This window comes from Citrus sinensis, chromosome 4, assembly GCF_022201045.2.
Source record: "Citrus sinensis cultivar Valencia sweet orange chromosome 4, DVS_A1.0, whole genome shotgun sequence".
Classification (NCBI taxonomy): domain Eukaryota; kingdom Viridiplantae; phylum Streptophyta; class Magnoliopsida; order Sapindales; family Rutaceae; genus Citrus; species Citrus sinensis.
In genome coordinates this window covers 23,849,099-23,876,887 of record NC_068559.1, presented here as the reverse complement: position 1 = coordinate 23,876,887, position 27,789 = coordinate 23,849,099, and the positions used below count along the sequence as shown (strand labels likewise).

Below are 27,789 nucleotides of genomic sequence, written 5' to 3'. Positions count from 1 at the left end.
AACTTATAAATCAATTATGATTCAAAAAAACTAAAATTATGATACTAAATTCTCCCTTTTGTGTCAATTAATTAAGAGAGCGTTTGAATTAGAAAATTTAGTATTAAAAAAAATTAAAGTTATGAGTTTTTATTTTCTTTATTTATTATTTTAATTTGAAATATTGATTTTCTTTAATTTATCTATGATTGTAATAATTTGTTCATTATTAATTTATTTCAAATTTACAATAATTTAAAAAATTTAAAATAAATAAATAAAGCCCGAGCCCGGCACATGCCCTCAATGGGCCCGGCCCGTACACTTAGCTGACAGAGGGCCTGGACATGGGCTTGAAAAAGCCCGGCCCAAGCCCGCTATTTGCCATCCCTACCTAGATTAATCCCCGCTCGTACCGGGTCGACCTGTAAGAGGTAAAGTGTTAGCTAAAGTAGTGACTCCATACGAGAGAGCGGAGCTTGAAAAAAAAAGTTAATTTTATCTCACATTTGTATGATCAAAACCTATAACATACTTATTATTTTTATCAAAATTATTTTTAAAAAATTATATTTATTTAACATTATCAATTTTTATTTCACAACCGTAATTTTTTTTATATCACAGAAAATGTGGGTTAAGCTACCACAACACCTTAATAAAATAAACACGCCCTGAGAAAGAATAAAAAGAATTGCATAATTGAAGCAGAACAGAAAATGGTAGGGTTCAGCCAATTTTGCTTACTTCCGCACCTTCAAACTTCCTTAAGATCGATCACCTAAAACAGTAGAAAAGTTGACAAGGAAGTTACAGCTCTCACAACGAGAAACGGAATCTCCCTAGATTGTCCAACTGATAAAACACTCAGTAAGAAAAAAAAAATCACATTGAATTATGCTGGTTTGATCAATCTTAAAATCACTGTTTCCAGCAACTATTTTAGCTAGCCAATCAGAAGATATAATAGCTGTTGTTTCTTACAGCAATGGGATCAGCGCTCTTCAGAGTTTTTGCAATCGGCTTCTGAGTTTTCCTGTGTCCTTTTTCTTCTTGCCTCATGCTCTCTGTCTTTTCAATCTTATGATACAGATTCTTTAGCCTCATATTTCTCATTCTAGACCTCAGAATTTTCGCTAACCTCTGCAAACCAATCATCATCACCTTGGCATGAAACCTGCAAACAAAGATCAGAAATGTAAGTGAGTGTTTAATACGTAACTATTAGAAATATATACCTGTGATACAAGACTCAAATTCAAAGTTTCTCCCGTTGACTTAAATAAGGAAGAATGACACTTTGGTCCTTCTTCAAAGTTATTTTTTACTGTTTAGATTCTTAATAAACTTTTACAAACTCGTTTCATCTTTAGCGTTAAAGGATAGTGACATGTTAGTTTTGTTTTGTAAGTTTGAAAGATTCTCAAATAATTGTTTGTGCGTAAAATGTAATTTTTGCCCTTCAACAACATATATTTAGTGTTAATATTTTAGCATCATGAGTGAAAAAATGGGATATTAAAAATTTTATCCGAGACCCAAATAGTAAAACAAATTATGTGAAGGATGAAATTGTCATTCTCTGTCTTTTTAAAAGTTTGTTTGTTGAACACGTGGCTATAAAATCAGGTCTAACTATTAATTAATTAAATGATCACGTCCCGTGTGTTTCAATTTGTTGAGCAGTCAAGCAATGCATGTGAATGAGATGAAGACTAGGCAATATTTGATGGTATGCATCAACTACCACAAAGATGCGAAATTTAATCGAGAAAAAGAAAGCGAAAGCACTTCAATCATCAAACTAATTAAAAATGGTTCAAAACAATTTCTTTTTTCAACTCCACACTAAAAATATACCTAACACAGTATATATGGATCAAGTGAAACAACGAAATATATAATGGGAGAACGCATGTTTTATTCTTAACAGATATTATATTTATTATATACATTTTTATTCGATTTTTAATTACTTGTTTCTTCCCTCTCGTTAAGAGATAACATAGTTGACTGTGAAAATAAAACAAAAACAGTCATTTAGAGTGTGATATTTTAAAATTTAAATTGAAATCTTACACAAGTCATTGGGATTAAAAAAATAATAATAAGGATTCTTTTGGCAATTACACACACCTAATTATTTTCACCTTCTCTCTAATTTTGACACCAAACTACTTTAAAATATTATAAGTAAGATAGAATTGTAGAGGAACATAAAATATTAACTTCATCTATTATCTTTTGGCACTAAAAATGAAATAGACGGTTAAAAATCTAATAGAGATGAATAAAACATTTATGAGAGATTAAACAATAGATGAATATAACATTTATGAGAGATTAAACAACCATTCTCCTATATATAATTTGGTCCTTTAGCTTCGAATGAAACGAATATTAAGATGTTGACATGTATTTCAAGTGAGCATTATCACATGCAAAATCACAAAAACGAAAGTCTAAAAGTAGTTTCAAACTAGGGAGGGAGATGACATGTGTTACCCATATAACTTTTGGATTATTAAAAGTATTATTATGATTTTTTTTTTTTTTATGTCAAGGGAGTAACAGGAAATTGTGAAAATTAGAGAGAAATAAGTAGCTAAAACTCAAAAACCACAAAATCATGTGACATCTTAATATACTTTATATTAATGTACTACGATGTTTTTAATTTATGTATATTTCTTCTATTTGTAGTTGCCTGACAGAAACAAGGGAGCAGCAATGATATAAATTCAACACCAAAGATTAAAACAAAAAACAAAAATACTGTCTTATGGTTGCAATTGAGAACACTAGCTAGATGAGGTTGTCAAGTCACTAACTACACACAGGTAACTGAAAAGACCAGGAAATTAATTAAGCCATGGCAATTATGTAAACGACATGACGTTTTCTTCATAATTAATGACCCTAAAAGTATTAGAAGATAAATCACTAAACCTATCCTCAGGCAGTCCAAATATTTCAGCTCTCCTCATACTTCTATTCACAACATCATAATGGATCACGTAAACTGAGTCGGACACTGTCTGTGGCACCAACAAGAGCTCATTGTTACGACCAATACAATCAACAAAGTAATCAATATCTTCTTCAAGAATCTCTTCACCGTAATCTTCCGGTAAAAACACCTTAATCTGAACCCAATAATCACCATCATTTTCATCCAACACCCAAATCGTCATGGTAGCATCTTCAAGAAGCAGATGATCAGCTATAGCCGGACGTCCCGAATACACGATCAGTTCAGACTCACTTCTACGCGCCAATGCCTTTGCAGGAATTTCAATCACCCGGAAACTCTCCTCATGTAAATCAAACGCAATTAGAACCGTTCTGCCGTTCTTGTGAGTCGAAACCCAGCTTCTGAAATACACAAAGCCATCAACACAAACGCTTTCCCGCTGAGGATAATAATTCGGGCCACCTTTAAGCGGGCGCCAGGAATTTGTCCCCAGCTCAAAAATTCTATACTCAGGGTCTCTCCCAGGGATGGCCCAGGAGTTCAAAACTTTGTACTTTTTACTAACGGGATCAAACCCAAAGGAGTTCACGCAAAAGTAAGTAGAGTTTACGGAAGGAGACGTTAAGGAGCAAACAAACGGGGTATTGAAGGTTTGTCTGGTACTGGGGTTGCATAATGTAGCGTAAAGGCCGAAGTCCATCAGGATTATGCCGTTAACGGAGCGAGTGGTGTAACGGGAGAAGCGCGGTGGGATGGTCAAGAGAGGGACGGCGAGGCCGCCGTCGAAGTCAACGGAGAAAAAATGCTGAGCGGTTTGAAGCCTGGCTGGGCAGGTGACGAGGAGGCCTACAGTTTTTATGGGGAAATTAAGTGCATGAAGTTCTGCAAACGATGGGGCGGTTATGTACGACGAGCAAAGCTTGGAAAGGCAACGGAATCGCATCAAGGATTTTATGGGCAGCTTTGTGAGAATATCGTAGATTATCTCGGAAGGTATTGGTTTTGACGATGATGGCGGTTGTTGTTCCTTCTCCATCATGCTGTCTGTTGTTGTGTGAGGATCACTCTTGCGCTCTCTGGTTAATTTTTGCTTAGGGTTTCATTAAGGGATTAGGGATGCGGGGGTTTGGTTTTTTTCCTATCCTAGTGAGAGTGTAAAAGCACAAACTTAAATCAGTTGGTGAGCTTTAGATTCTTCATTTGTGTGGTGAGCAATGCTGATTGCGGCTTTTTAGTGCGCTCGCGTCGGTGCGATGTTAAACTTCTTTTATACGTATACAATCACAACTCTACTAATATATATATTTATCATTAGACTATTAGAAATTTATTGTGACTGATCTAACTTCATTTTTATCCAATATTCTATTCTCATTAATTTGAAGGAACATATATATTTATCCTATCCACAAATTTATAGAAGAAATATTAATTTACTCTCACCCAATAATCTGTGCCCAGGTGTATTTCGATATTTTTATATATTTTATTATAATCAAGAACTAAATTTAGAAAAAAAAAACAATTGTATGTTTTCCCAAAAAAGAATACTACCTAGCTTGTAGATTGGATAGACACTTATTAATTGTTGAAATATTTTATTATTATGCACATTTGATAGGTTGTATTTGTCTGTAACAATAATACCTAGTATATCGCACTAAAACACCAAAATACATCTAATTGACAACAACGTTTTTCTAATGTTCCTTGTTAAGCCTTGTTTGACAGGTCGTAGTTGACTGTATAAAACAACAATACAGTGTTATTAAAATTTCTTTATAAATCTTTGAAACGTTCAAAATTAGAGGGAATAAGATTCTCTCCTAATCTAACTCTAATGAGTTTCAAAGATCTCCTATCATAGGTATTTTAGTGGTAGTATATAAGTAAAATTTAACTTCTTTATATTTTTTATTTATTACCTACCAATCGGATGAGATTTTAAAGATCTCCTATCATATGTCTTTTAGTAGTAGTAGTAGTATATGAGTAAAATTTAATTTCTTTACATTTTTTTTATTAACTACTAATCAAAGTTATTTATTCATACATATTCATATTATGAGAGAATCTTGTTATGAGGTAGAGATCAAATTATCCATTTTATAATAAAAATATTGATAAATTAATATTTGATTAAATACTATTTTATAGGGGTACTGATTTGATAACTAACGTGTGCTTTATTTTTCTCAGTCATAAGAGCACTATTAATGATTGAGGATTTCCTGTACAGTTAATTGACAAAATTTACAACTACTCAGCATCTACTTAATTTATGTGAAAACTTACTCAATAGTCTAGTGTTCGACTACTTATTCACCTACAACGTATGTATAGGTTTGAGTTTCCCGTATGTATTAATGTGTTACTTTTCTTTGAAATATTTAAAAATAAATCTGATTACACATTTTGAGTCGGTTTAAGAAGTTGTAATAAAATTTTATTAGAAATTTTAATATTCATTGTTTAACCTTAAAAAAAAAAAAAACCTAAATCTATGTAAAAATTCTGGCAAGCGATAAACACATTAATGTCGTGCCAAAGAGTTGGTGAAGCACGCTTTTTAGCTCTGTGCATGGCATTTGGGACCCATTGGTGAGGACCTTTTAAAAAAAAGATTGTTTGAGATGGTTTTAAAGAAACAGACATATGCCACTTCGGCCTTGGCCGAAGTGGTGGGCTGCTGCCCTCACAAGCACGGTTCTAGCCTCCACAAAAGTATTGTGGGGGCTAAATGTTCTTTATATTTAAAAAATCATTATCCCTTGTGAAATGCAAGTGGAGTATGGACATCCTCTCCTGTCATGGGTTATTTGTATTGGGCATGTACTTCATAGAATTCATTGTAATAATGTAAGTCCCAATCATGTATATCTGATTGTAAATATCAGTGTAATATCTCTGCTACAATAAGCAGTTGTTGTAAATATCTGTGTAATGCAGTAATCTGATGATTAATCAGTTTCAAAAAAAAAAAAAAAAAAAGACATATGATAAATTCCAAAGAAAAAGATATAGGATAAATTTGGTAGTGAGGTTTATTTTTTTAAGTTCGAGAGCACTAAAGTATTTATTAAATTCTAACAGTTATAATTTAAAATTTAAATTGATTTGATTCCGTACTTATATAATGATAAATTTATAATATTTTTATTATTTTTATCAAAATTATTTTTAAAAAATCATATTTATTACGTATTATTTATATTTATTTTGTAATTACAATTTTTTTATGACAGCTGTACTTTTTTAAGTACAACACTTTTTATTCATAGCATTGACAAAAAAAAACTGCTTAAAGACTGAACTGCTCTTTGTTTTATCACAAATTATTTTATTATCTTTACGAGTTATAATAAAATGAAATAAAGATGTGGACTCGAACAATCCCAGCCCCATGGACCAGTGTGCGTCGTACAGCGTCACTGGGCTTATATGAAAGACCAGCCTCGACACATTACAGTTACAGACAAATAAGTTATATTTTCTCTCTAAATAAATTACTTGTATTAATCAATCTTTTTTTTTTTTTTTTACATGTCATTTCCTATGTAATCAAAATAAATTGCACAAATTTAAAATATATTGTTCTTTTCATAAATATTTTTGTACTTATAATTGCTTTCAAATTATAATTTAATATATGTGTAATTTAAGCCACATTCATAAATTTTTTACCTAAAAAAATTTTAATTTGTGTATAAGGTAACAACAAGATTGCAAAAGAAAAGAAAAATAACAAACTACTACGTTAAGTTTTAATGCTAAAAACAATTAAATTAAAAACTAGAATAATATATTTAAAAGAGAGAGAGAGAGAGAGGATATTTTCGAAAATAAAATAAATATAATGGAAATGGAATTTCACGAGGAAATTAGAGGTGTACCAGTAGTTCAACTCTATATAATCGAGTACCTAAATAGATGGGGTTTACAATCATTCTTTATTCGATGAATGTTAGTTATCTTCTCGTCTCCACCTTTTTTTTTTTAAATAAAAGTTGAGAGTGTAGCTATTTCATCATGATTATAAAAGTCAAATTTGCTTGTTCTTTTCTTCTTCTTCATTTTTTTTTTCAAATTTTTTTGTCGAGACGTCCTGTTTGCAGGAGCATATATGTGGAACTTCAAATTGATATCAAAGTTGAGAGATTAATTATTTCATCATGATTATGAAGGTCAAATTAGCTTGTTCTTTTCTTCTTCTTTTTTTTTTTTTAATTTTTCTTTTTTAGTACACGTCTCTTTTTTGGAGGAACATATTCTTATGTTGAACTTCAAATTTAGGTAGATCGTGTTTGATTTTTCTTTTCATTTTTTTAATAGTAGATATGAGCTAAACTTTATATTAAGAGAAAAAAAATTATATGAGATAGGTTCACCAGCTTAGTATGAGATAGGCTCATTTAATGCTGCTCTCCCATATGGCAAAGTAAAGAATCCTAGAGTGCCACTTCGGCCTTGGTCGGAGTGGTGGGCTGCTGCCCTTACAAGCATTGTGAGGGCAGCGGTTCAAGCCCCCACAAAAGCATTTGTGGGGGCTAACGTGCTTATTTGTTTAATATTTCAAAAATTTCCTCTCCCTCGTGCAATACGAGTGGAGTATGGACATCCTTCTTCTGTAAGGGATTATTTGTCTGGACATGTACTTCACAGAATTCAATGTAATAATATAAGTCCCAATCATGTATTTCTGATTGTAAATATCAGTGTAATATATCTGCTATAATAACAGTTGTAAATATCTGTGTAATGCAGTAATATGATGATTAATCAGTATTCAAAAAAAAAAAAAGAATCCTAGAGTGAAACTATTTGTAGATTCCACAATAATTTATGGGTATATTTGGCACGTGGTATTGCATTGTATTATCTTGTGGGCCCAGCATTAGTTAAAATATACCTGTGTTTGGTGATCAAATGGATTGCATTGAGCAGCATTAAAGTGCAGCTTTTGCCGCATTATCAAAACCCGCACCCCCCCCGGTGATTAGGATGTATTACTGACTTTTGTGTTTTAAAAGTCAGTAGCTTCTCCTTTTTTTAACTTTATAATAATAGTAATAAATAAATAAAATTTTAATTTAATATAATATTATACAATATTAATTAATAATAAATACTTAAATAGTATATAAAAATATAATATAGCATTACATTATTTAATTAAGTTACAATAATTAATATAAAATATTAATACAATTTAAATATATTAATATAATATAATATTTAATTTAAATTAATAAAAAATTATTATAGTACAGTGTAGTACTAAATATTGTACAATATTATTATAATACAATATTAATACAATACAACATAATATAATACATCAATATTAAAATAATATAATACAACATAATACAATATGTATATCAAACGCACTCTATATTTAAAAGCCAGTGAAAGTGGATTCCACTACTCTGCCACCACATGATAAAGCACCATTAAATGGGCTTACCAGTTACAACTTTAATATATCTCGCGCAAGTTTCTCTGAAATTAGATATGTTAACGTACATTGAATAAATTTTTAATATTATAATCAATAATTTTGTAATGTCATTGAAAAAAAACTTAAAACGATTTTGGAAACAAAAATAATGAAATAAATCTTTACATGTTTTTTTAACTTGACGGCCGAGTTCAAATTTTAGAGTACAACTGTACAAGGATTGAAAATTTTGATTTGACTTTTACCCACCTTAACTTTTTAATTTAAAAAAAAAATGAATTTGCCAGTCTAGTTGAAAAAATAATAAAATTATGCTGTAAGATTTTGAAAAAAAAGAAGTAAAAAGTGGTAAAACAAATAAAATTACACCGTAACATTTTGACAAAAGAAAAGAGAAAATTAACTTATCCAAGCATTTTTATAAATTCATTATCAAAATTTATATTTAAAGAAATTGCCCGATTCAAACAATCATGCTCAAACATAAAATAAGAAGTAAATTATAGCAACAACAACACATTCGCTTTCACACACACATTTCGTCAAATACATTATATGCAATAATAAATTAAACTATTTTATCCACAATTTGTTTATAAGGCTCACCATAAAATCTAACACTAATTATTAAGGAAAATTATCTCTACATCACCTTTATTTTGTCATATGTACATTAAATTACCTCAAAATTTTGATATATTTTTTGCACTACCTTTATTTCTAAGTTTATATCAATCAGCCACTTTAACACAAAAAATAATTATTTTACCCCTAAATGTTTTAAAAAACTATTTTATTCTACAAAATTTTGAAAAATAAAAAATTATAATTTTAAGAATACCCCTAAATTCAATAAAATAAATAAATCTCAAAATCTAAGATGATAATTTTTAAATGAAGTTATAATTATAAAAAAATTAACATCTTATAATTATGATTTTTGTAATTATAATTTCGATTAATATTTGTAATTAAATTAAGTATAGGGAGGTTTACAAAAAATAACATGAAGAGAAAAAATTCCTATAATTATTGTAAACTTCCCTATAATCAATTTTAAGAAACATTCCTATACAAATTAAATGAAATTATGATTACAAAAAATTAACATGACAATTTTTAAATGAAATTATAATTATAAAAAATTAACATATTGGATTTGAGATTTATTTATTTTATTAAATTCAGGGGTACTCTTGTAATTAAAATTTTTTTAAAAATTTTGTAAAATAAAATGGTCTTTTAATTTATTTAGGGTAAAATGATAATTTTCTAGTATTAAAGTGATTTATTGATACAAAGTTAAAAATAAAGGAGGTGCAAAACTGTAAATAACATGTTAAAATATTAAGATAGTTAGATGTATGTATGGTAAAATAAAGATGATGTACAAATAATTTCTTAACTAATAACAGCATATAATCAATTGTAAAATCAATTTAAATTCACAAGAAAATACAATAATTAAAACATTAATTAACCTAATACTAACAAAAGTATAAACACCCTGTCACCGCAAAGGATACGTTGCGTAGTGTTTCCAATATCAAATCTTGGTTGCTGCCATTGTGGGTGATGGGCTACAGGTTTAAGAGGGTCGTGAGATGGTGATGAGAGTAATTTAGTCTAAAACACTTGTACTTAACTATGATACGAAAAGTTAAGGCCGAGTGGTTAGGGCTGCTGTCCTTCAATTTGGAGGGTAGTAATTCGAACCCCCAAAAGTGTAATGTAGATATATTTTATTCCTTAATTATATTGTATAATTGAGTGAAGGTATTCTTTTTTTTTTACCTAAGTGTGAGTGGAGTAGACATCCCTCGAATATTAATAAAGTTTAAAATCTGGGCAGTATAAGTATTGATGTAAGTTGATCTCAGTAATAGTTTGATTTGTAAATATTAGTTATAGTCTCATATAATATGAGTTGTAGTTTGACCAATAATCTCATATAATAATAATAATAAACTATGATATAAAAAGTTAAAATTGACCCATTTTAAAAAATTTAAAATCTTTTGAGTGATGATAGAGCCACAAACTCTTGTATAAATTTATCTTATACAAATTGATGTATCATTAATTCATTGATTGAATGAAAATATAAAATAAAATAAAATAAATTATATAAATTAAAAAATATTTAATTCAATCAATTTTATTATGTCACACTAATTTATATAATGACTGTATCATTATCCAAATCTTTTTAGGCTAGTCACGGTAAATTTCCCTGACGAAGTTGCCGTAACCGTAGATCTTTTCCCACCAACTCACCATCAAAACAATCACCCAATCATTTCAAGCCACGTGTTAAGGAGTCCACGACAACGTGTCAGCGAAGACCGGAAACTCGAGAGACTGGGAAATGATTTCGGGGGACCCCATTTTCTTCACGTCGTATCGTAATGGAAAAACAAAAGAGCGAAAATGAAGAAAACAAAACAGAAACATTTTCTCTCAATAGCGAGAAAGAACTGAGGAGGAAAAAAAAAAAAAAAAGCTCTTCTCTTTTAACAGCAACTGCTTAAACAACAATGGCAGTTAATTCGTCGACTCACCGCGCGCTTCCACTTAACCGTCCCGTACAGCTTCGCTTTCGCTTATCTCCCGCTTTCTTCTATAACCGGACATCTTCCAGACCCGTTTTCTCCACCGACGCTCCGAATTTGAGACTCGTCTCGGTCCGCGCTCGTAAACCTGGTTCCGACGGATTTGGTTACAAGAAATCGGTGAATTTGACCGATTCCGAAGCTCCGATCGGTTCTTCGAGTTCGTCAACTTCGTCGGCTATTGATTTTCTCACATTGTGTCATAGCCTCAAGGTAAGGACTACAATAAAATAAATTAAATTTGCTGACGGTTCAGCTTGTTTGGTTTCTGTAGAATAAAATTGAAAACTGAATATTGAAATTAAGTTTTTTTAATAGTTTATTTTTTGGCGATATTTTGTTACCTACCAAATGAACGTATACAGCAAACTTGCTTCCAATAGCAGTACAACATTATGCTTACAAAGATGTGATGCAAAGTTTGTTTTCGAACTCATACAGCCGAATGACACGGCACTCATCATTGAGTGTTCATTAATCAAATCAATCATTGCCTCCTGCATAGCAATTATTGATAGTTGTCACATCTCTGGGGATACTAGATTTGATGATAAATTTGTGGCTTGATTAGTAAGAAATGGAAAATGATGTATGGTAGTGAACTTAGTGTTTGTGTTAATGCCGTAGACAACAAAAAGGAAAGGGTGGATCAATCATGGGATAAAGGGACCAGAATCAATTGCTGATCATATGTACCGCATGGCTTTGATGGCTTTGATTGCTGGTGACATTCCTGGCGTGGACAGAGAAAGGTTGGATTTTCACATTGAATATTCACAATTTAATTTCAAATTCACTTCAAATGTGATTGTTTCAGCTTAGAAAGGAGACTAGAGATCTGTGATAATGATGTTGGATGGATTTATATTAACATCACTTGAAAGCGGAGCCTTTTATGTATCCAGGAAATTCTTGTGACACATCTTTGATTCTTTGATAATACTGACATTTGTGCTCAATTTATGCCATTCGCAATTAAAGTTTACCAGGTGCTTGTTATTTTTCTTTTGATAATTGTTATTCTAGGTTTGATTGCTCCCTTTTTGGTGACTTTTTTAGAATGTTTTCCTCTGTTCTTTTTTGAACAGGTGTATTAAGATAGCAATCGTGCATGATATTGCAGAAGGTACTTGCTTTCAATTCTCTGAAATATTTTATGTTCCACTTTGAAGAATGTAATAAGAATGCGTGACTTTTGTAAACAATTTACCTTTCTGTCATTCTATTCTTTTATGGCTTCCCTTTTTTTCCCATTTTGGATAGTCTTGGAAAGCATTTACCTTTTCTTTTTACTGGTTGTTTAATATATGGCATAGGAAGTTAATAGAGAATAGAAAAATAGGCTCCCATTTAAAAAATTTAGTGTCTTGATGGATTGTCGTATTAGTGGAATTTACAAGAGATCTAGGTGATTAAAACAGGTGTGTATCTGGCCTAGCACTTATGTATTTTGTTTTTAGGATATCCTTAATAATTAATTTGCTTCTTCTAGCTTGGGATTTTGAGGAGAATGGCTGGATTGGATGTGAGGAATATGGGAATGCTATTGAAGTATTCCTTGGGAATGCTTATGTCAGTTTAGGGTAAAGAAAGTATTTGGAGGATAAATATTTAGGGAAAAAAAATGTTGGTTGATTACACATGCACACAGTTGTATAATCTTGGAGGCAAATCAGAATCTATAGAATCTTGGAGGCAGGTGAGAAGAGGGGATGACAATTATTAAGTTTATTTGGAGGCAAAATATGGGGCAAAGAAAGGCTGGTTGATTCATAATCTAGGAAGAAGTTTTGAAGATAGTTGGTACATGAGGTGGGGATCACAAATAAGTTTGTTTTAGAGGAGAAATATAGGGCAAAGAAATGCTGGTTGATTCCTCTGGAGACAATCACATTGTGAGCCCATATTATGTTACCTTGGATGAAGTTTTTTGTTATAGTTGGCAGATGAGAGCAGGGGATAAGTTTGTATATCAGTTCTTCTCTGTAATTCCAGGGAATATCCTGTTACTACTTTTTTTGTATGGGAAATGGGTCTACGTCAACCGGAACATAACATTACTCATTGTGAGAATCTACCTTTTGTACATTCTTTAATTTTTTTGTATTCTGCTTGGATTTCACAGCTATTGTTGGGGACATAACACCATCAGATGGTGTGCCTAAAGAAGTAAAGAGCAGAATGGAGCAGGAAGCTTTAAATGAAATGTGCAAAGTTCTTGGCGGAGGGATGAGGGGTACTGCCTAAGCTCTCATTATTATGGAAATTGTAATCACTCAAACACCTCAATGTTGGCACTAATTTTTAGCAATTGGGTATTTGTTTTCTGCAGCCGAAGAGATCCAAGAATTATGGGCGGAGTATGAAAATAATGCCTCCATAGAAGCTAATCTTGTGAAAGATTTTGACAAAGTATGTTTGTGCATTTATGTGCATTCATTTATGTAAGATTTTTAAATATATGGTTGAGATTTAAGATGTGATTTAGGACAACATCGCCACTTGCAATATCTTGATAAAGGTAGTGATCTGCTTAGAGCTAGAATTCTGTCTATACTTTAAACAAGGTAGTCCATGCTAACAAAATTGCATAGTGTTTCTCTGAACCCCTTTTCTGGTTGGTGCTTTATGTTATATTATTTTAATGACTAATGACTGTGAATATACTGATGTTTTTAAGGTATACAAATTGTCTTGTCTACAACAGTCTCTTGAAATAAAATGCTTTACTGTTCTCTTAGCTAGTGTTGGATAGTCTGACAGTCGTAGTTAAATTTGTAGTGTTGGGTGCAAGTGTTATTTACAGACAAGGCTTGGTGTACACTTAGCCCAAAAATTAAAAAAAATAAAAAATAAAATAACTAGATCATTTTTCTGGTTGGCCAGCAGAGCTTTTGTCATAGATTAAATTTTGAGGCGTTCACCGTTTGTTGTTTCCATAACTATAATCAACTTGTAATTGCAAAATGACTTGATGGTCGTAGATATTATTTCATACTTGTTGCATTTTCTCTCTCTTTATCCCTATTTTATCATTGTTCTAAATGTCTTCAACGCAGGTTGAGATGATTTTGCAGGCATTGGAGTATGAAATGGGTAAGCTTCTAGATGAATTTTCTGCGTATATGTTCTGTTTCTGTGGGTTTTTTTCTTGTCTTTCTCATTTGCTATTACAATGTCATGACAGAGCATGGGAAGGTGCTGGATGAGTTTTTCCTTTCCACAGCAGGTAAAATTTAATATTTCTTCATTACAGTCAGTTAACAGATTGAAATACCAGTTTCTTTAACTATCAACTGAATATTATGTTCTTCCCTTGTGCTCTCAGGAAAATTTCAGACAGAAATAGGAAAGTGTTGGGCAGCCGAGATCAATTCAAGAAGAAACTCAAGGTTGGCGAACAAACTCAGTTGATCTCGTGGTCTGGTCATGGTTCTTTGCCAAGTGAAGTCAAACCAAACTTTTTGAGTGGTAATCACAGGACTGAGAACCGTCCCCTAGGTAGGTGAACCTTGTTCATCTTCCCTCTTTATTTGAGTAGGTCAACTACTGACTTTTTATCTAGAAGCAACCTGAAAGGAGCTTCCATTGGCGACTACTGGATAAGAAAAGCTGTCAAAATCTGGAAATTCAACATAGCAGCTTCTATATCCTGCTGATACTGACTTTTAATCAGACAAGCATGTAGTAATTTTTTTTTACTTTTTTTTGGGGTTAGCAGTGGAATTATAATTGTTAGTAGTTACTAACTTACTACTAGTTATACCTTCGGTGGTCAAATTTTACTGATAGATCATTAGTAGGGCTGCATGAAGGCTTTGCTTTGAAAAATATTAAGGCGGTTATAATCAAACTATGTGTTATATTCATCCTTATAATTTAAATAATATATTCAGCCAGCAATGGTGGATGGCACTTGCTAGCTAACTTAAGAAGGTGATCTGGCCTTATATATTGGGTCTTTTATGAGAAAACAATGCTGATGAATCTTGATTTTTCTGTTGAGTTGACCTAAATCAATATTATTAGCTGCTTTGTAGTTAACATCTATGTCATCTCAATTTGTTTATTGCATAGGAGAAAATTGTAAACTCTAGCAAATTGGTAAAAGTGCATCCCTTTCGAATATGGGACACCGACAAGATAGATGGTTTGGAAGTTTGGATTGGTTAAGCGAGCTTGATTAGTTTCTAAATGTGCAGCTATTATTCAATCCTTGGAATATGCCTTTGAATTGGATCATCTTTACATAGTTATCTATTAAAGTCTACTTTTGGACAAGGTCATTATCCAATTGTAACCCACACGCCCATTTTCTTTATTAAAATTGAAAATTTCCCATCTGGAAGAGGATAAGGATTGGGAATACGAAAGAAAGAAATGACCAATTCCTTCTCATTCATCGTCAATGGTTGCCGCATCATGTGGAAGCAAATTACACGTAGGCTTTACGTTAAGTAAAATTTTCAGTGGATGACATTGTTCATGTTACAATCAACAATAGCACTGTCATATTACAGTATTGGATCAATACGTGCCTTCAATTTTATTTACTAGATATTACTAAATTTTCACAATTGTACTTCATTAGTAAAAGAAAAATGTGTTATGCCAAATCAAGAAGAATCTGAAGTCCAAGGCTATAAATCTAATAAGCTCAGCCCAGCTTCAGAAAAGTCTTGAGCGTGTGCTCCCTGTAGGGCCCTGCTTGCTGGGTCTATATCCGTCAATGTTGGTAATCAATGTTGTGCGGTCAGCGCATACGCATAAATATGACCATCCATCTGCCCTTTAACTTCCACCGACAAGTTATTAGTTGAATACAGGCGAAAAATCAACATTCAATCGCTGAAACGTAAAAGAGAAAACGGAACAAAATAATAAAAGGGGAAAAGAGGAAAAAAAAAAGAAAAAAAAAAGTACATCAGTTAACAACATTTATGAACATCAAATTTGTAGTCAAAAAAATTCATAAAAGCATCGAAGATTCCCATTTGAAGTTTGCAGAAAGTGCAAATGCTTAGCAACAAATGCTCCAGAAAAAAGCTTCACGGGTTGCCATAAATTTGTCAATAATTGGACAAATTGGCCCACTACCCAGTACCCACGGCCATAAAAATTCATTTCTTATTTATGAAAAAGAAAAAAAGGTGAAAAATCTTGTCCAATTCAGCTTAGTGCTTACATCTTTCACGACCCGCAGATTTGATCTTCACCATCGGAGCATGTGATTCACAATCTCTCGTGAATTCAGAAGCATCAAACCAGAATATGTGTACCGCAGATGCCTACTTAATTCTACATTCCCTGCCATCCAAATTACTTTAATCTTATGATATTTTTTTTTAAAAAAAATGAACCATGATTTATACTTTTTTTTTTTCATTAATACTATACCCAGTTACCCTCATTCAGGCCAATGAATAATGATGAGTCAGATGTGAACATGCACCGTGTAAAAAAATTTGTGATTTACATCATCCCTTGCTTTTGAGCTTGTCTTTGTTGTTATGGAGGAATAGAGATCTCCACGTAGAGAATTTCTTTGCTTTGTGCCTGGTTAAATGATTTTTTTTAATAAAAAAGATTTGGTGAGAACACAATTAATTATATTCAAATGACAATTTGGGTGGATTTTGGGTCAATAAAATATCGCAGTCAAACGTGGGGCTCCAAAAATCCAGACGAATTACAGTAAATTAAATAATAAATTATTTATAGTATGAATTATCAAACAAAAACAGTGTTGTGAAGACAACATCAGCCATTGGACGATGATATTTTGGGGTGGTGTGGGTGGGTACCCACTTTTAAAATATTCTGATTTTTGTTACTTATTTAATTCTTTTAATTATACTTTTTAACGTTTAAAGAATTAAACTTAATGATGTTCAAAAACAAGAAAAAAAAAAAAAAAGAAATTAATGCATTGACATTGATAATTTTTGTTACGTTAAATGATTTTTATATTATGAATAAACAAATAACAAACATTTGTATTTAAAAAAAAAACAAAATAATATTGGAATTCATTATCTTGACGTTACAATAAAGCGAAGTGCATGCATTTATGGCATCATGAATATTAAAACTTTCCTTTTGTTAGTTTTTTGAATACTATGTTCATGATGTAATGATGATTTAAAATTCTTTTAAACTAAAAAAAAAAAAAAAAGAATTTGATTATTCTTTAGATGTCCGTATCAATATAGTTTGAGATCTGAATTCTGAGGCCCCACAATCCGTGTTCCTGTGTTGAGCTTCCCACGAAGAGTAGGAGAATAGGGAAGTTTCAAGGATCAACAAAAATTAGCCGCAAAAATTCAAATTTTTTCCGTATATGGCTCTCAAGAACTGAACAAGTTGATGCTTTGTTGAAACAAAGGTAAAGTTTTGGGGATTTCAGTCTCAGGAAAACTAGTTTGGTGAACATGGTGTTGCTGCATTTGATCACTGAAGTTTTTTGGCATGTCAGTGTTCACACGTGAACTTAGTTGTTGATAGAATCAGTTTATGTTTCTCAAGGTCGTAGGTTGATTTTACTGTGAGTTTGGTGATTTGGGTATTGCCTAAACTTGGTTGCCGTGTCCATTTCGCTTGAGAACTGACTGATGATCATAGTTTAGTTCAAGAAGTAGTTTGGTGATCTGTGTTATGATAAAGAGAGGAAAAAGATAATGAAGGGTGATTAGGGTTTCTGTGTTTTGAAGTTAAAGAGTGTTTGGTGATTTCAGGGTTTGATTTGGTAAATTTGGCATCTTGGATAATCTGTCAGTTGGAAGAAAGATTGAGAATTTCGTTTTTGCCTGTAAAATACAATCTGGAACTGGATTTTGATCAAAGTTTTGGTTTTTGTACTGGAATTATGCATAGTATGTGACAATTTCATGTAAGCTCTTGCATTGACAGATTGTTACATAATGAATAATTTTTACCAGATTGTTAGCCTATATTATGCCATTTAGCTAATGGCAACAAACTCACCACCTCCAAATACTTCTCCTACTGCTTTGTCACCTTCTTCTACTACCAGTCCACCGCCGTCGCAGTCGTCCCCTCCTCCTCCTCCTCCTCCTCCTCCAAGCCCTCCTACAGCTTCCCCTCCTCGGCCAACTGCAAATCCACCAGACTCATCAACACCTTCAACTCCATCTCCTCCTCCGCGATCACCTGTTGCACCGTTGCCCCCTCTTCCTCAACAAACTATTTCGCCCACATCACCGCCACCACCCTCCAATTCTACGTCTCCATCACCTCCAGCGCCTGTTCCACCAATGAGTGCACCCTCTCCCGGCCCACCAGCTGCCAATTCCTCATCTCCTCCACCACCAGTATCCAATCCTCCTACTATTTCACCTCCACCACCAGTGTCTAATCCACCAAAAAGTTCACCACCTCCACCACCAGTGTCTAAACCACCAACAACTTCACCACCACCATCACCACCAGCGTCTAATCCACCAACAAGTTCATCACCACCAGCGTCTAGTCCACCAACAAGTTCACCACCACCCGCGTCTAATCCACCAACAAGTTCACCACCACCATCACCACCAGCGTCTAGTCCACCAACAATTTCACCACCACCACCAGTGTCCAATCCACCAACAAGATCACCTCCACCACCATCATCTACTCCACCACCTAATTCACCTCCTTCTCCACCATCTGATCCACCAGCTAATTCACCTCCACCATCAAATCCACCCAGTAATTTGCCTCCACCACCACCATCATCAGTAGAGCCGCCTAAAAGGTCACCACCATCTGTCCCACCCCAAAATCCACCTCCGCCACCATCATCAAGCCCGCCTAAAAATTCACCCCCTGCACCCATAGCTGTTCCTCCCAGTAATGTACCCCCACCTCCTACACAAACTCCTACTCCTGCTTCTCCAATAGCTCCTCGTCCTTCAAATTCTTCTCCAAATTCACCACCACCACCATCAACAAAACAACTTTCACCCCCTCCTGGAATTCCAGTCCCATCAACAGAAAATACACCTGGTAATGGTACCAATCCTAGCTCTCCAGAAAGTTCTAGTTCTCCAAGTAATAATGGCATTGGAACAGCAGGTACCGTGGTTATTGCTGTGGCTGTAGGAATCATAGCATTTAGCCTCATTGGACTGGTTGTTTGGTGTTTGAGGAGGCGAAAGAAAGAGGTTTCTGGACTTAATGGGGTGTACATTATGCCGTCCCCATTGGGCTCTTCCTCCACGACTGGTAAATTATTTATACATTTTACTATTGTTTCTTTCTATTGGTACTACTTTTTGTGTCCCTTCTCAGCTATTCTTGTTATTTCTATTCACATTCCACAGCACTATCAACTCAAAAATTTGCTTTAATTTAGCTGCTGGATCATAATGCAGTATCCTTGAAATTTGGTGTATGCTGGGTGATATGAATACTGGATGAGCATATATGCTAGTTATAATTGTAATATTTGAGAGATTCAATATAATAAGTAACTTGTTTTTCTTGTAGAAAAAAGATTAGATCATAGGTAAATTTAATTGCAATCGAGATGAAGATGCTATTTTCCCCTCTCTTTTCCACTGTCTAACAAGTTATTTATTTGTTTCTATAAGAAAATTATATCATATGCCAGATTAATTGCTAATTAAATTGAAAATGGTAAGTTTTGTCCATGCTCATTGTCCTTTAAAGTATAGACTAATGAAGCTTTGACACTTGTATGCAGATTCATCCTATATAAAGACACAGTCTTCAGCTCCCTTAATAGGAAGTGGTCCTGGTAGTGACTTTGTGAATTCACCACAAGATCCAGGTGGCTTAGGCCATTCAAGGTCAATGTTTACGTATGAAGAACTAGTCAAGGCCACTGATGGGTTTGCAGATCAGAATCTTTTGGGTGAAGGTGGATTTGGTTCTGTTTATAAAGGGTATTTACCAGATGGGAGAGAAGTGGCAATTAAGCAGCTAAAAATAGGTGGAGGACAGGGCGAGCGGGAATTTAAGGCTGAAGTTGAGATTATTAGTCGCATACACCATCGCCATTTGGTTTCACTTGTGGGCTATTGCATTTCAGACGACCGAAGATTGCTCATATATGACTATGTACCTAACAATACCCTTTATTTCCATCTTCATGGTAAGTGGCAACTGGGCTTTGATATTAGAAATCACAACAATGGCCTCTTAATCCTTACCGTGTTGCCTCTTTGATTTCATAGGAGAAGGTAGGCCGGTTCTGGATTGGGCAACACGCGTGAAAATTGCAGCAGGTGCAGCTCGTGGACTAGCTTATCTCCATGAAGACTGTAAGTATCTAATATTCTGCTTCTGAGTTCAATTGTTTTTATGTTCACCTTCACATTATTAACCCTAACAACACCACCCCCCCTCTAATTAGCGGAAAAAATTTTTCAACCAAAATACAAGATTCTCTAGTGGTACATCTATCAACTTTATTGATATGAACAAAGTTGCAAAGGGTTTTCTATATACTTGCCAATCAGATTCTTCATCCAGCTTTGAATTGGATTGATGACTAGAACAACATCTCATCCTAGAATGATCAGAGGGTCCAGTTTTTCTACTTCAACCATAGCAGGTAGAAATTTATCCACCCACAAAGTATCTTCTGGTGGTTCTTCAGCTTTCCAGACCTCTCAAATCTGTCTAGTGGCTCTAGCAATTGACCATTGTATATCAAGCTATTGGATTGCATGAACAAAACTGAGTTTCAAACCGCTTTGTAGGGAAGGGAGATCCATGAATAGAGATTGTTAGGGGCATTACTTACCTGTTTTAAGCTATTCCTTAATAGAAGATTTGAGAGGGGCACTACTTACCTGTTTTAAAGTATTCCTTTAGCAAAATTTACTGTACCTGTTTTAATGTATTAGTTTAGCAAATTTTACTGACTCCACTTTTAAGATAGTGTGAGAAAATTTGTGTTTTGACAGACGGATACAATGGCTTGGTCTGGACACACATTAATAATTGTTTAGACAATGATGTCGGATTGAGCATGAGATGATCATTGTTCAGTTCAAGTTTGTGGGAGAATATCTAACAATCGGTTACTCCTTTGGTGTCTGTAACTGAGAACTGAATTTGGTCCAACTGGAAAGTTGAGGGAAAAGCAAAAAGTCTTTTCCCTAAACTAGCTGCTTAGTGGTAACAGTTGAACATAAGGCAAACTATCATCTGTCTTGAATTTGACTACTTTCTGATAGCAGACCGATAAAGTGGGACCAATTGACACATTATTTGACCTTCTCATTAGGTACAAAATTATGACAACTTCTCATACCTTTTCTTTTTACTGATAGCAGACTGCAAAGCAGACTAAGTGACACATTATTTGACCTTCTCGTTGGGTACAAAATTATGACAACTTCTCATACCATTTCTTTTTTCTGATAGCAGACCGCAGAGGGGACTAATTGACACATTATTTGACCTTCCCATTAGGTACAAAATTATGACAGCTTCTCATACCCTTTCTTTGTTTCCATTACCTATTTTTTCAACAATCTAGATCTTAATCTACAATTATCTCCTTGCACTCATGGATGTTCTTCGATAGAAGCATGCAGATAATGTTACCTTGATTAAAATAGCAGACACATCGTTATTTTAGCCATGTATGCTTCTTTTGGCCAAAACAAACTAGCCAAAATTAATAAAATAGAAAGCCACTGGATGTTCAATCTATAAGTGCTCTTTCTTTAGGGATAAGACATTTAATGAGAAGATCTATTGATTTATTTCCTTGTTATATAATCCATGTTTGTTGATTATATTGTTTATTTATTTTTTTTACATATATCAGGTCATCCTCGTATTATTCACAGAGATATCAAGTCATCGAATATTCTTCTAGATAACAACTTTGAGGCTCAAGTATGCTCTGCTTATCTTTTCTCAAGCTACATTTTTCTCTTTTCCATATAGTCTTACAGTACATGGTTTTTGACCTTACAGGTTTCAGACTTCGGGCTTGCCAAGTTAGCTCTTGATGCAAATACACATGTCACGACTCGCGTTATGGGAACTTTCGGGTAAAGTAGTTTCTGTGATAAATAGATACTCCAGGATAAGACCTTTTTGAGAGCTCTTCTAGTTGTGGTAGCAAAGTTGCAAAACATGTGACAATTGTCTTATGCCTCTAATTATTCCAATTGGTTTTACAGATACATGGCCCCTGAATATGCATCAAGTGGCAAGTTAACTGAGAAATCTGATGTATTCTCATTTGGAGTTGTGCTTTTGGAGCTAATTACCGGCCGGAAGCCCGTCGATGCATCCCAACCCTTGGGAGATGAGAGTCTAGTTGAATGGGTAAATTTGATAGATGCCAAAATCTTGTTTAAACTTGTCTTCCTTTGTCAACAAAATTCAAACTCAATCTTCTAAACAGGGTAGGGATGCATAAATGGTCTATTAAACTAAATCTTTTGACTTTGATTGTAAGTCACTTTGCTTGATTTTGATAATATGGTAAAAGCTTTTGTTATACTGTGTACCCTTTTCTTATGACTTGGTTAGTTTTATGTCAAAGGATGCTGCTAGCGAGAAAGCTTCTGTCAGAATTTTAGGTTCGGTGCTCTTGAAATGAGACCTTGTAAAATATTACATCTGCTTGAAAATCTCTGTGGGTTTTGCAATTTTAATTTGATTAATCATGAAATAACTGATTTTATATTTCTTTGTGATTCTGCTTTTATGTATATCCTCAACAGTGACAATGAAGGAATAAATCCACCAAAAAAGAGGAAAAAAATAAAAAAAAGTATAGATACATTTGGCTACTTCTTTGCCTCTTTCACAGGCTCGGATTTTTTGACATATGTAAAAGAGGCACTACCATTATTCTTTGGACATGACATATTTTTCTCTTTAGTGAAGGTTGTGAATCTCACACATATGCACATGGCATCTATGCATATCTTAGATGTCTTAGGAATGAGTCGTATGGGTTTGAAAACAAAATTCCCTGTGAAATGGTCCAAATCCTATTCAGAGGAGCAACTATAATTTTCAAGAGCTAATCCATTCTGACGAAAGGCTTATTATATCTTGCAGGCTCGACCTTTGCTTAGTCATGCACTGGAGAATGAGGAATTTGACAATTTAGCTGATCCAAGGCTTGGAGAAAACTATGTTGAGGGTGAAATGTTTCGGATGATTGAGGCTGCTGCGGCCTGTGTGCGGCATTCAGCTGCCAAGAGACCACGGATGGGACAGGTAATAAACTTATATTTTTCCAACCAACTCAATAATTGTTTGGAGATGGCTTAGTCAGGCACATTGTTCTTACCATGTTAATGCTCTCAGGTTGTCAGAGTCTTTGATAGTTTAGCTGCTTCAGATCTAAACAATGGAATGAAAGTGGGTGAAAGTGAGGTTTTTAACTCAGCTCAGCAATCTGCAGAAATTAGATGGTTTCGGAGGATGGCGTTCGGTAGTCAAAATTACAGTACAGATTTTTTCACCCAAGGCAGCTTGGATAGTTGAGAGAATGGTAAATACTGTTAGAGATCTCTTCATCTTAAAAGCTGGAGGGTTTTTCAAGCCAAAATGGAGCCATATTCCAGACTTCCAGTTCACTTTGCAGAGGTGGATCGGCTAAGACAGGATTACGTCCTGTATCTGTAATCACCTGCATCAATCACAGAGATTGATTTTCCAAACCCTCAATACTTGTAAGTAGGCTCTGTCATAGTTTACACCAGATTAGAGCAATTCTTTGACCTTGTAACTACCCTCTGCCAAATTTTGTTACAGCAATGTTTGTGTTTATGGTGTTAATAAAGCTCTTTATAGTAGTATTCTTCCTTTTTCCTTCTTCAATCTATATTTCCTCAAAATCTGTACAACCGCTGGGAGGCAACCATTTCACATCTCTTGTATATTTAAGTATACAAAGTAAAGATATGTTGGTAATAGGGTGACAGAAACTATAACATGAAACTAAACCTGCCCACTAGGGTTTTAAGAAAAGAAAAGAACAATATCAGAAGAAAAACTTGGGAGGCAGCATGATTTTCATTGTAACAATTTTGAAATGCTCATTATGAAACATTGGGTACCTTGAATTGACTGATTATGTATGTGTGAATGCCAGAAATGAACTAATGAAGGCAAATTATCGCAGATGGGAGTTAGTTTATTCTTAATATATACCAATCCTAGGGATAGAGACCTTACCTTGAAATACAGCTGCATGACAATTCAAAACTTCACTGTTTCACTTTGAAAAGTAGGATTCAAGATATCTTAGTAGGACAGCTTAATAATTCCTTAACTTTAAATATTATATAATATTTGTTAGACCAACTTGAAAGCAATGGTTTCATTTCTTGGCAATCCAACGTGTAATATAATTTGAAGTCGTGGCTTATGTATGACTAATTGCTTTTGCCACCGTATTCTTTAGCTTTGCTACTCATCATTCGTTTTGCTTTACACTTTACAATACCTCTCAATAGGAGAAGGGACCCATTCTTTTAACAAGGCATGGCTTCTATTCACCAGTTTTCTTCACCCAACTTCTTCAATCAGAGGCAGGTATGGAAGATTGGAACACGCTTGCCGCCGATTGTGTTGTTATTTCCTGTTGCTGCCAATGCTTGATCCTTCAAGTCCTGATCTTCGTCGTGCTCAGACTTCCATACAAGATCATTCGAAAGACGAAACAATATGCAAAGAAGAAGCTGATTAGGCACAGAAGGAAGGAAGGGAAGATGATTGAAACGTTGAAGGTTCGATATCAAAATAAGTCCTGGGAATTCCATGTTCAAGGTGACCATTCTGGAAGCTGCAGCGGTGTTCAACTTGAAGGGCTTTCCAGTTGTATGCAAGAAGTTGAGAAGGCGTTGGAAGAATTTTCTCAGAGGGGTGAGTTTGCATTCGGAAGCTTCTGGGGTAGGGATAATTCAAGAAGCCCCTCAGCCCCACAGGAGTTTGATCAAAGTGTTGTGCAATTTGAAGTTGTTGAAGTAGTTAGCTATTCATATGATACCTCATAAATCATCAGTATGCCCCCAATATTGTTTATCTGCATCAAATTAATTCCACTGCAGGCGTCTTTGGAGACAAGGCAATTATTCGATTAGGCTTTAATTATTGTTTATAGATTTATACCAACAGTTGAGTGACAAAGAAAAAAAAAATGGTTACTTTGAATAAACTCATGCCAAATATTATATCAAACCAAATAAATATACTCATCATGTTTAACGTACTGCTCTCATTTTCTGCACTTTTAAAATAATAAAAATTAAAAGATAAGAGCACACGAATAAACTCCAATCTATAGGCTAAAAGGAAAACTGCAAATTCATAAGCATACAAGCACCCTCCTCCATGTTCTTCAACTGCATGAGCTGACATTGTCCATTCAAAGCTTGGGCTAATTAACGAACCAGTATAAATGAACCCATTATATTTTAATCAACCTGTTCTTATGCATCTATCTACATTCTGCTTCCAGGTGGTCACTGGTAACATGTTATTAATTTTTATAAATAAGAAATAATAATTGATTGGATGTCACCGACAGGCAGCCAGGACATGCACATCATATGCAGGGCTATCAAATCGGTGCAACATATTATTAAACACGGCATTTGCGGATAATGAATGCCGCTAAATCATCTATCCTGATAGACAAGCGATTAACAAGTGTCGATTGTTTATGCGTTGGGCGCTTGACATAATCAAGTATTTATTGATCTCCTGTCAATTAGCCATTGATTGCCTATCAGTAACCTATCTAATCCTATTTTGGAAACTTATATATTCAAAATATTCATTTATTTTTGTGTTAAAAAAATAGAAAATTATTTTTTTAAATCGAAAAAAAAAACTAAATTGCCGTTGGGTTAAATAATAAAAAATAATAATAAGAAAAATACATATTGAAGAGGTTACTCTTATAAATTGACCCTAATTTTTTTTAAATTACATGAGACATTACTCATATTATAATTTATATTTTATGAGATTAGTGTATTGATATTTATAATCTAATAATTATTGGGATTAATTTATAAATCTTATATACCATAATCTAAATTTTTACATTCTTTTTAATATTCAAGAGACATTCACTCCATTCATATTTTTCTCTCTAATATTTAAGAAACGTCTACTCCATTCATATTTTGAAAAAAAAAATTATGTTTATTTAATTTAAAGAAGAAAATTAAACTCCCTGTAATATAAATTTTACATAGCATAACTTAAATTTTTATACTTTTTAATATTTAGGCACAAGACATACTTTTCACTCATATTTTTTTCTTTAATATTTAAGAGCCGTCCACTCGGCTCACTTTTAAAATAAAATTATTTTCACTTAAATTAAAAAATAAAAATAAACTCTCTATAATATATTATGAGAGTTCAAACTTATATCCTCGCAATTATAAAGTATGAGTTCTAGTCATTAGAATAAATCTTAGTGGCTAAATTGACCCTAATTTTGGACGTTATGGAAATGTTCTTTATTCCTTAATTTTAAGTTGCCATTATTTGCATTTATCACTACTGCCATCATCACGCGCTAATACACATATTCATCATTACAATTCAACGCGCTTTCTTTTTGAACCATTCCAACATTATTACAAAAAAGAAGCGCAAACGCAACCCAACACAACACAACACAGAGAGAGCCCCGTGTCTTAAACAAACACAAAACACAACCTTTTTTTCTTCTTGAATCGTATTTTTTCTTTCTTTCTTTAATCAACAATGACGGTGATGGAAACAGTTCAATCGGAGCAACTGAAGCAGCTCAAAGACATATTCATGCGTTTCGACATGGACTCGGACGGCAGCCTCACGCAGCTGGAACTGGCCGCACTCCTGCGTGCCCTGGGGCTCAAGCCAACCGGCGACCAGCTGCACATTTTGTTGGCCGACATGGATTCCAACCGCAACGGCCTCGTCGAATTCGATGAATTGGTTGCTCTGATACTCCCCGACATCAGCGAGCAAGTCTTGGTCAACCAAGAACAACTCATGGAGGTCTTTCGGTCCTTCGATCGCGACGGCAACGGCCAAATCACTGCGGCCGAGCTCGCGGGCTCCATGGCCAAAATGGGCCACCCTTTGACGTACGGCGAGCTATCGGAGATGATGAGGGAGGCCGACACCAATGGCGACGGTGTCATTAGTTTTAATGAGTTCGCTACCATTATGGCAAAGTCTGCTGCCGACTTTCTCGGCCTTAAGCTTGCGTAGGCTGCAGCAGGGTACGTTAAATAATTAAAAAAATACGGGGTTTGATGTCGTCGATATGTAAATTAGTTAATTTGCATCACAAGAACTACGTATAATTGTTATCAAGTTTGATGTGATGGACCCTTTTGAGTAATTTTGTTGGTTTGTTTTTTTTTTAAAAAAAAAAAATAGGATCGTTTCTTGAGATCTTGATAGAAAGCATAGGAGGAAAGTGAGGCGTGCAGCTCTCTCTATTATCGACATTGTATAATTTGAGAAGAGAAAGAAGAGACAATTATCGACACAACTTGCATATTCCCTTTTAATTATAATCCTGGATCAAGATTCTCTATTCTTAATTTTTTTATAAATTTTGTGTTATTATGTTTTAGAATTAGTGAAAGATTAAAATTTAATTATTTTTTTTAATTTATTAATCACCAATCATATTAACAGAATTTCTTAACATCAATTCAAGAGAGGACGTGATCCTTATATTCTATTGTGTTTGATTTTTTTTTTTTTTAATTGACGTCGAAGAATATTCTGTTGTACGT

General features: G+C 33.9%; 5 protein-coding genes across 7 annotated transcripts; 4 read left to right on the top strand and 1 right to left on the bottom strand.

Moving 5' to 3' along the window:
- Positions 1-2,695: 2,695 nt before the first annotated feature.
- Positions 2,696-4,130, bottom strand: LOC102612083 (F-box protein At1g30790-like). Its single transcript, XM_006484313.4, has one exon. It carries the CDS (start codon positions 3,990-3,992, stop codon positions 2,859-2,861), a length of 1,134 nt encoding a protein of 377 aa, XP_006484376.1. The 5' UTR covers positions 3,993-4,130; the 3' UTR covers positions 2,696-2,858.
- Positions 4,131-10,827: 6,697 nt separating this feature from the next.
- On the top strand, positions 10,828-15,023 carry LOC102612387 (uncharacterized). The gene is made up of 8 exons (XM_006484314.4): positions 10,828-11,239; positions 11,654-11,778; positions 12,115-12,152; positions 13,152-13,262; positions 13,359-13,438; positions 14,086-14,122; positions 14,214-14,255; positions 14,355-15,023. The coding sequence occupies exons 1-8, from the start codon at positions 10,952-10,954 to the stop codon at positions 14,438-14,440; spliced, it is 807 nt and encodes a 268-aa protein (XP_006484377.1). The 5' UTR covers positions 10,828-10,951; the 3' UTR covers positions 14,441-15,023.
- A 2,128-nt stretch (positions 15,024-17,151) lies between these two features.
- On the top strand, positions 17,152-23,841 carry LOC102612993 (proline-rich receptor-like protein kinase PERK9). Of its 2 annotated transcripts, XM_052439491.1 has the most exons (9): positions 17,152-18,421; positions 18,464-19,252; positions 19,734-20,144; positions 20,227-20,313; positions 21,834-21,904; positions 21,986-22,062; positions 22,195-22,342; positions 23,087-23,248; positions 23,339-23,841. In XM_052439491.1, exons 1-9 carry the CDS (start codon positions 17,995-17,997, stop codon positions 23,516-23,518), a joined length of 2,352 nt encoding a protein of 783 aa, XP_052295451.1. In that variant the 5' UTR covers positions 17,152-17,994; the 3' UTR covers positions 23,519-23,841. The 2 variants fall into 2 exon arrangements, with proteins under 2 accessions (XP_052295451.1, XP_006484379.1); XM_006484316.4 differs by having other exon boundaries at positions 17,153-19,252.
- Positions 23,561-25,102, top strand: LOC102612688 (uncharacterized). Of its 2 annotated transcripts, none has more exons than XM_006484315.4 (2): positions 23,561-23,706; positions 24,566-25,102. In XM_006484315.4, the coding sequence occupies exon 2, from the start codon at positions 24,574-24,576 to the stop codon at positions 25,030-25,032; it is 459 nt and encodes a 152-aa protein (XP_006484378.1). In that variant the 5' UTR covers positions 23,561-23,706; positions 24,566-24,573; the 3' UTR covers positions 25,033-25,102. The 2 variants fall into 2 exon arrangements, with proteins under 2 accessions (XP_006484378.1, XP_052295452.1); XM_052439492.1 differs by having other exon boundaries at positions 23,567-23,706; positions 24,493-25,102.
- Positions 25,103-26,535: 1,433 nt separating this feature from the next.
- Positions 26,536-27,584, top strand: LOC102613292 (probable calcium-binding protein CML16). The gene has a single exon (XM_006484317.4). The coding sequence runs from the start codon at positions 26,762-26,764 to the stop codon at positions 27,251-27,253; it is 492 nt and encodes a 163-aa protein (XP_006484380.1). The 5' UTR covers positions 26,536-26,761; the 3' UTR covers positions 27,254-27,584.
- Positions 27,585-27,789: the final 205 nt, after the last annotated feature.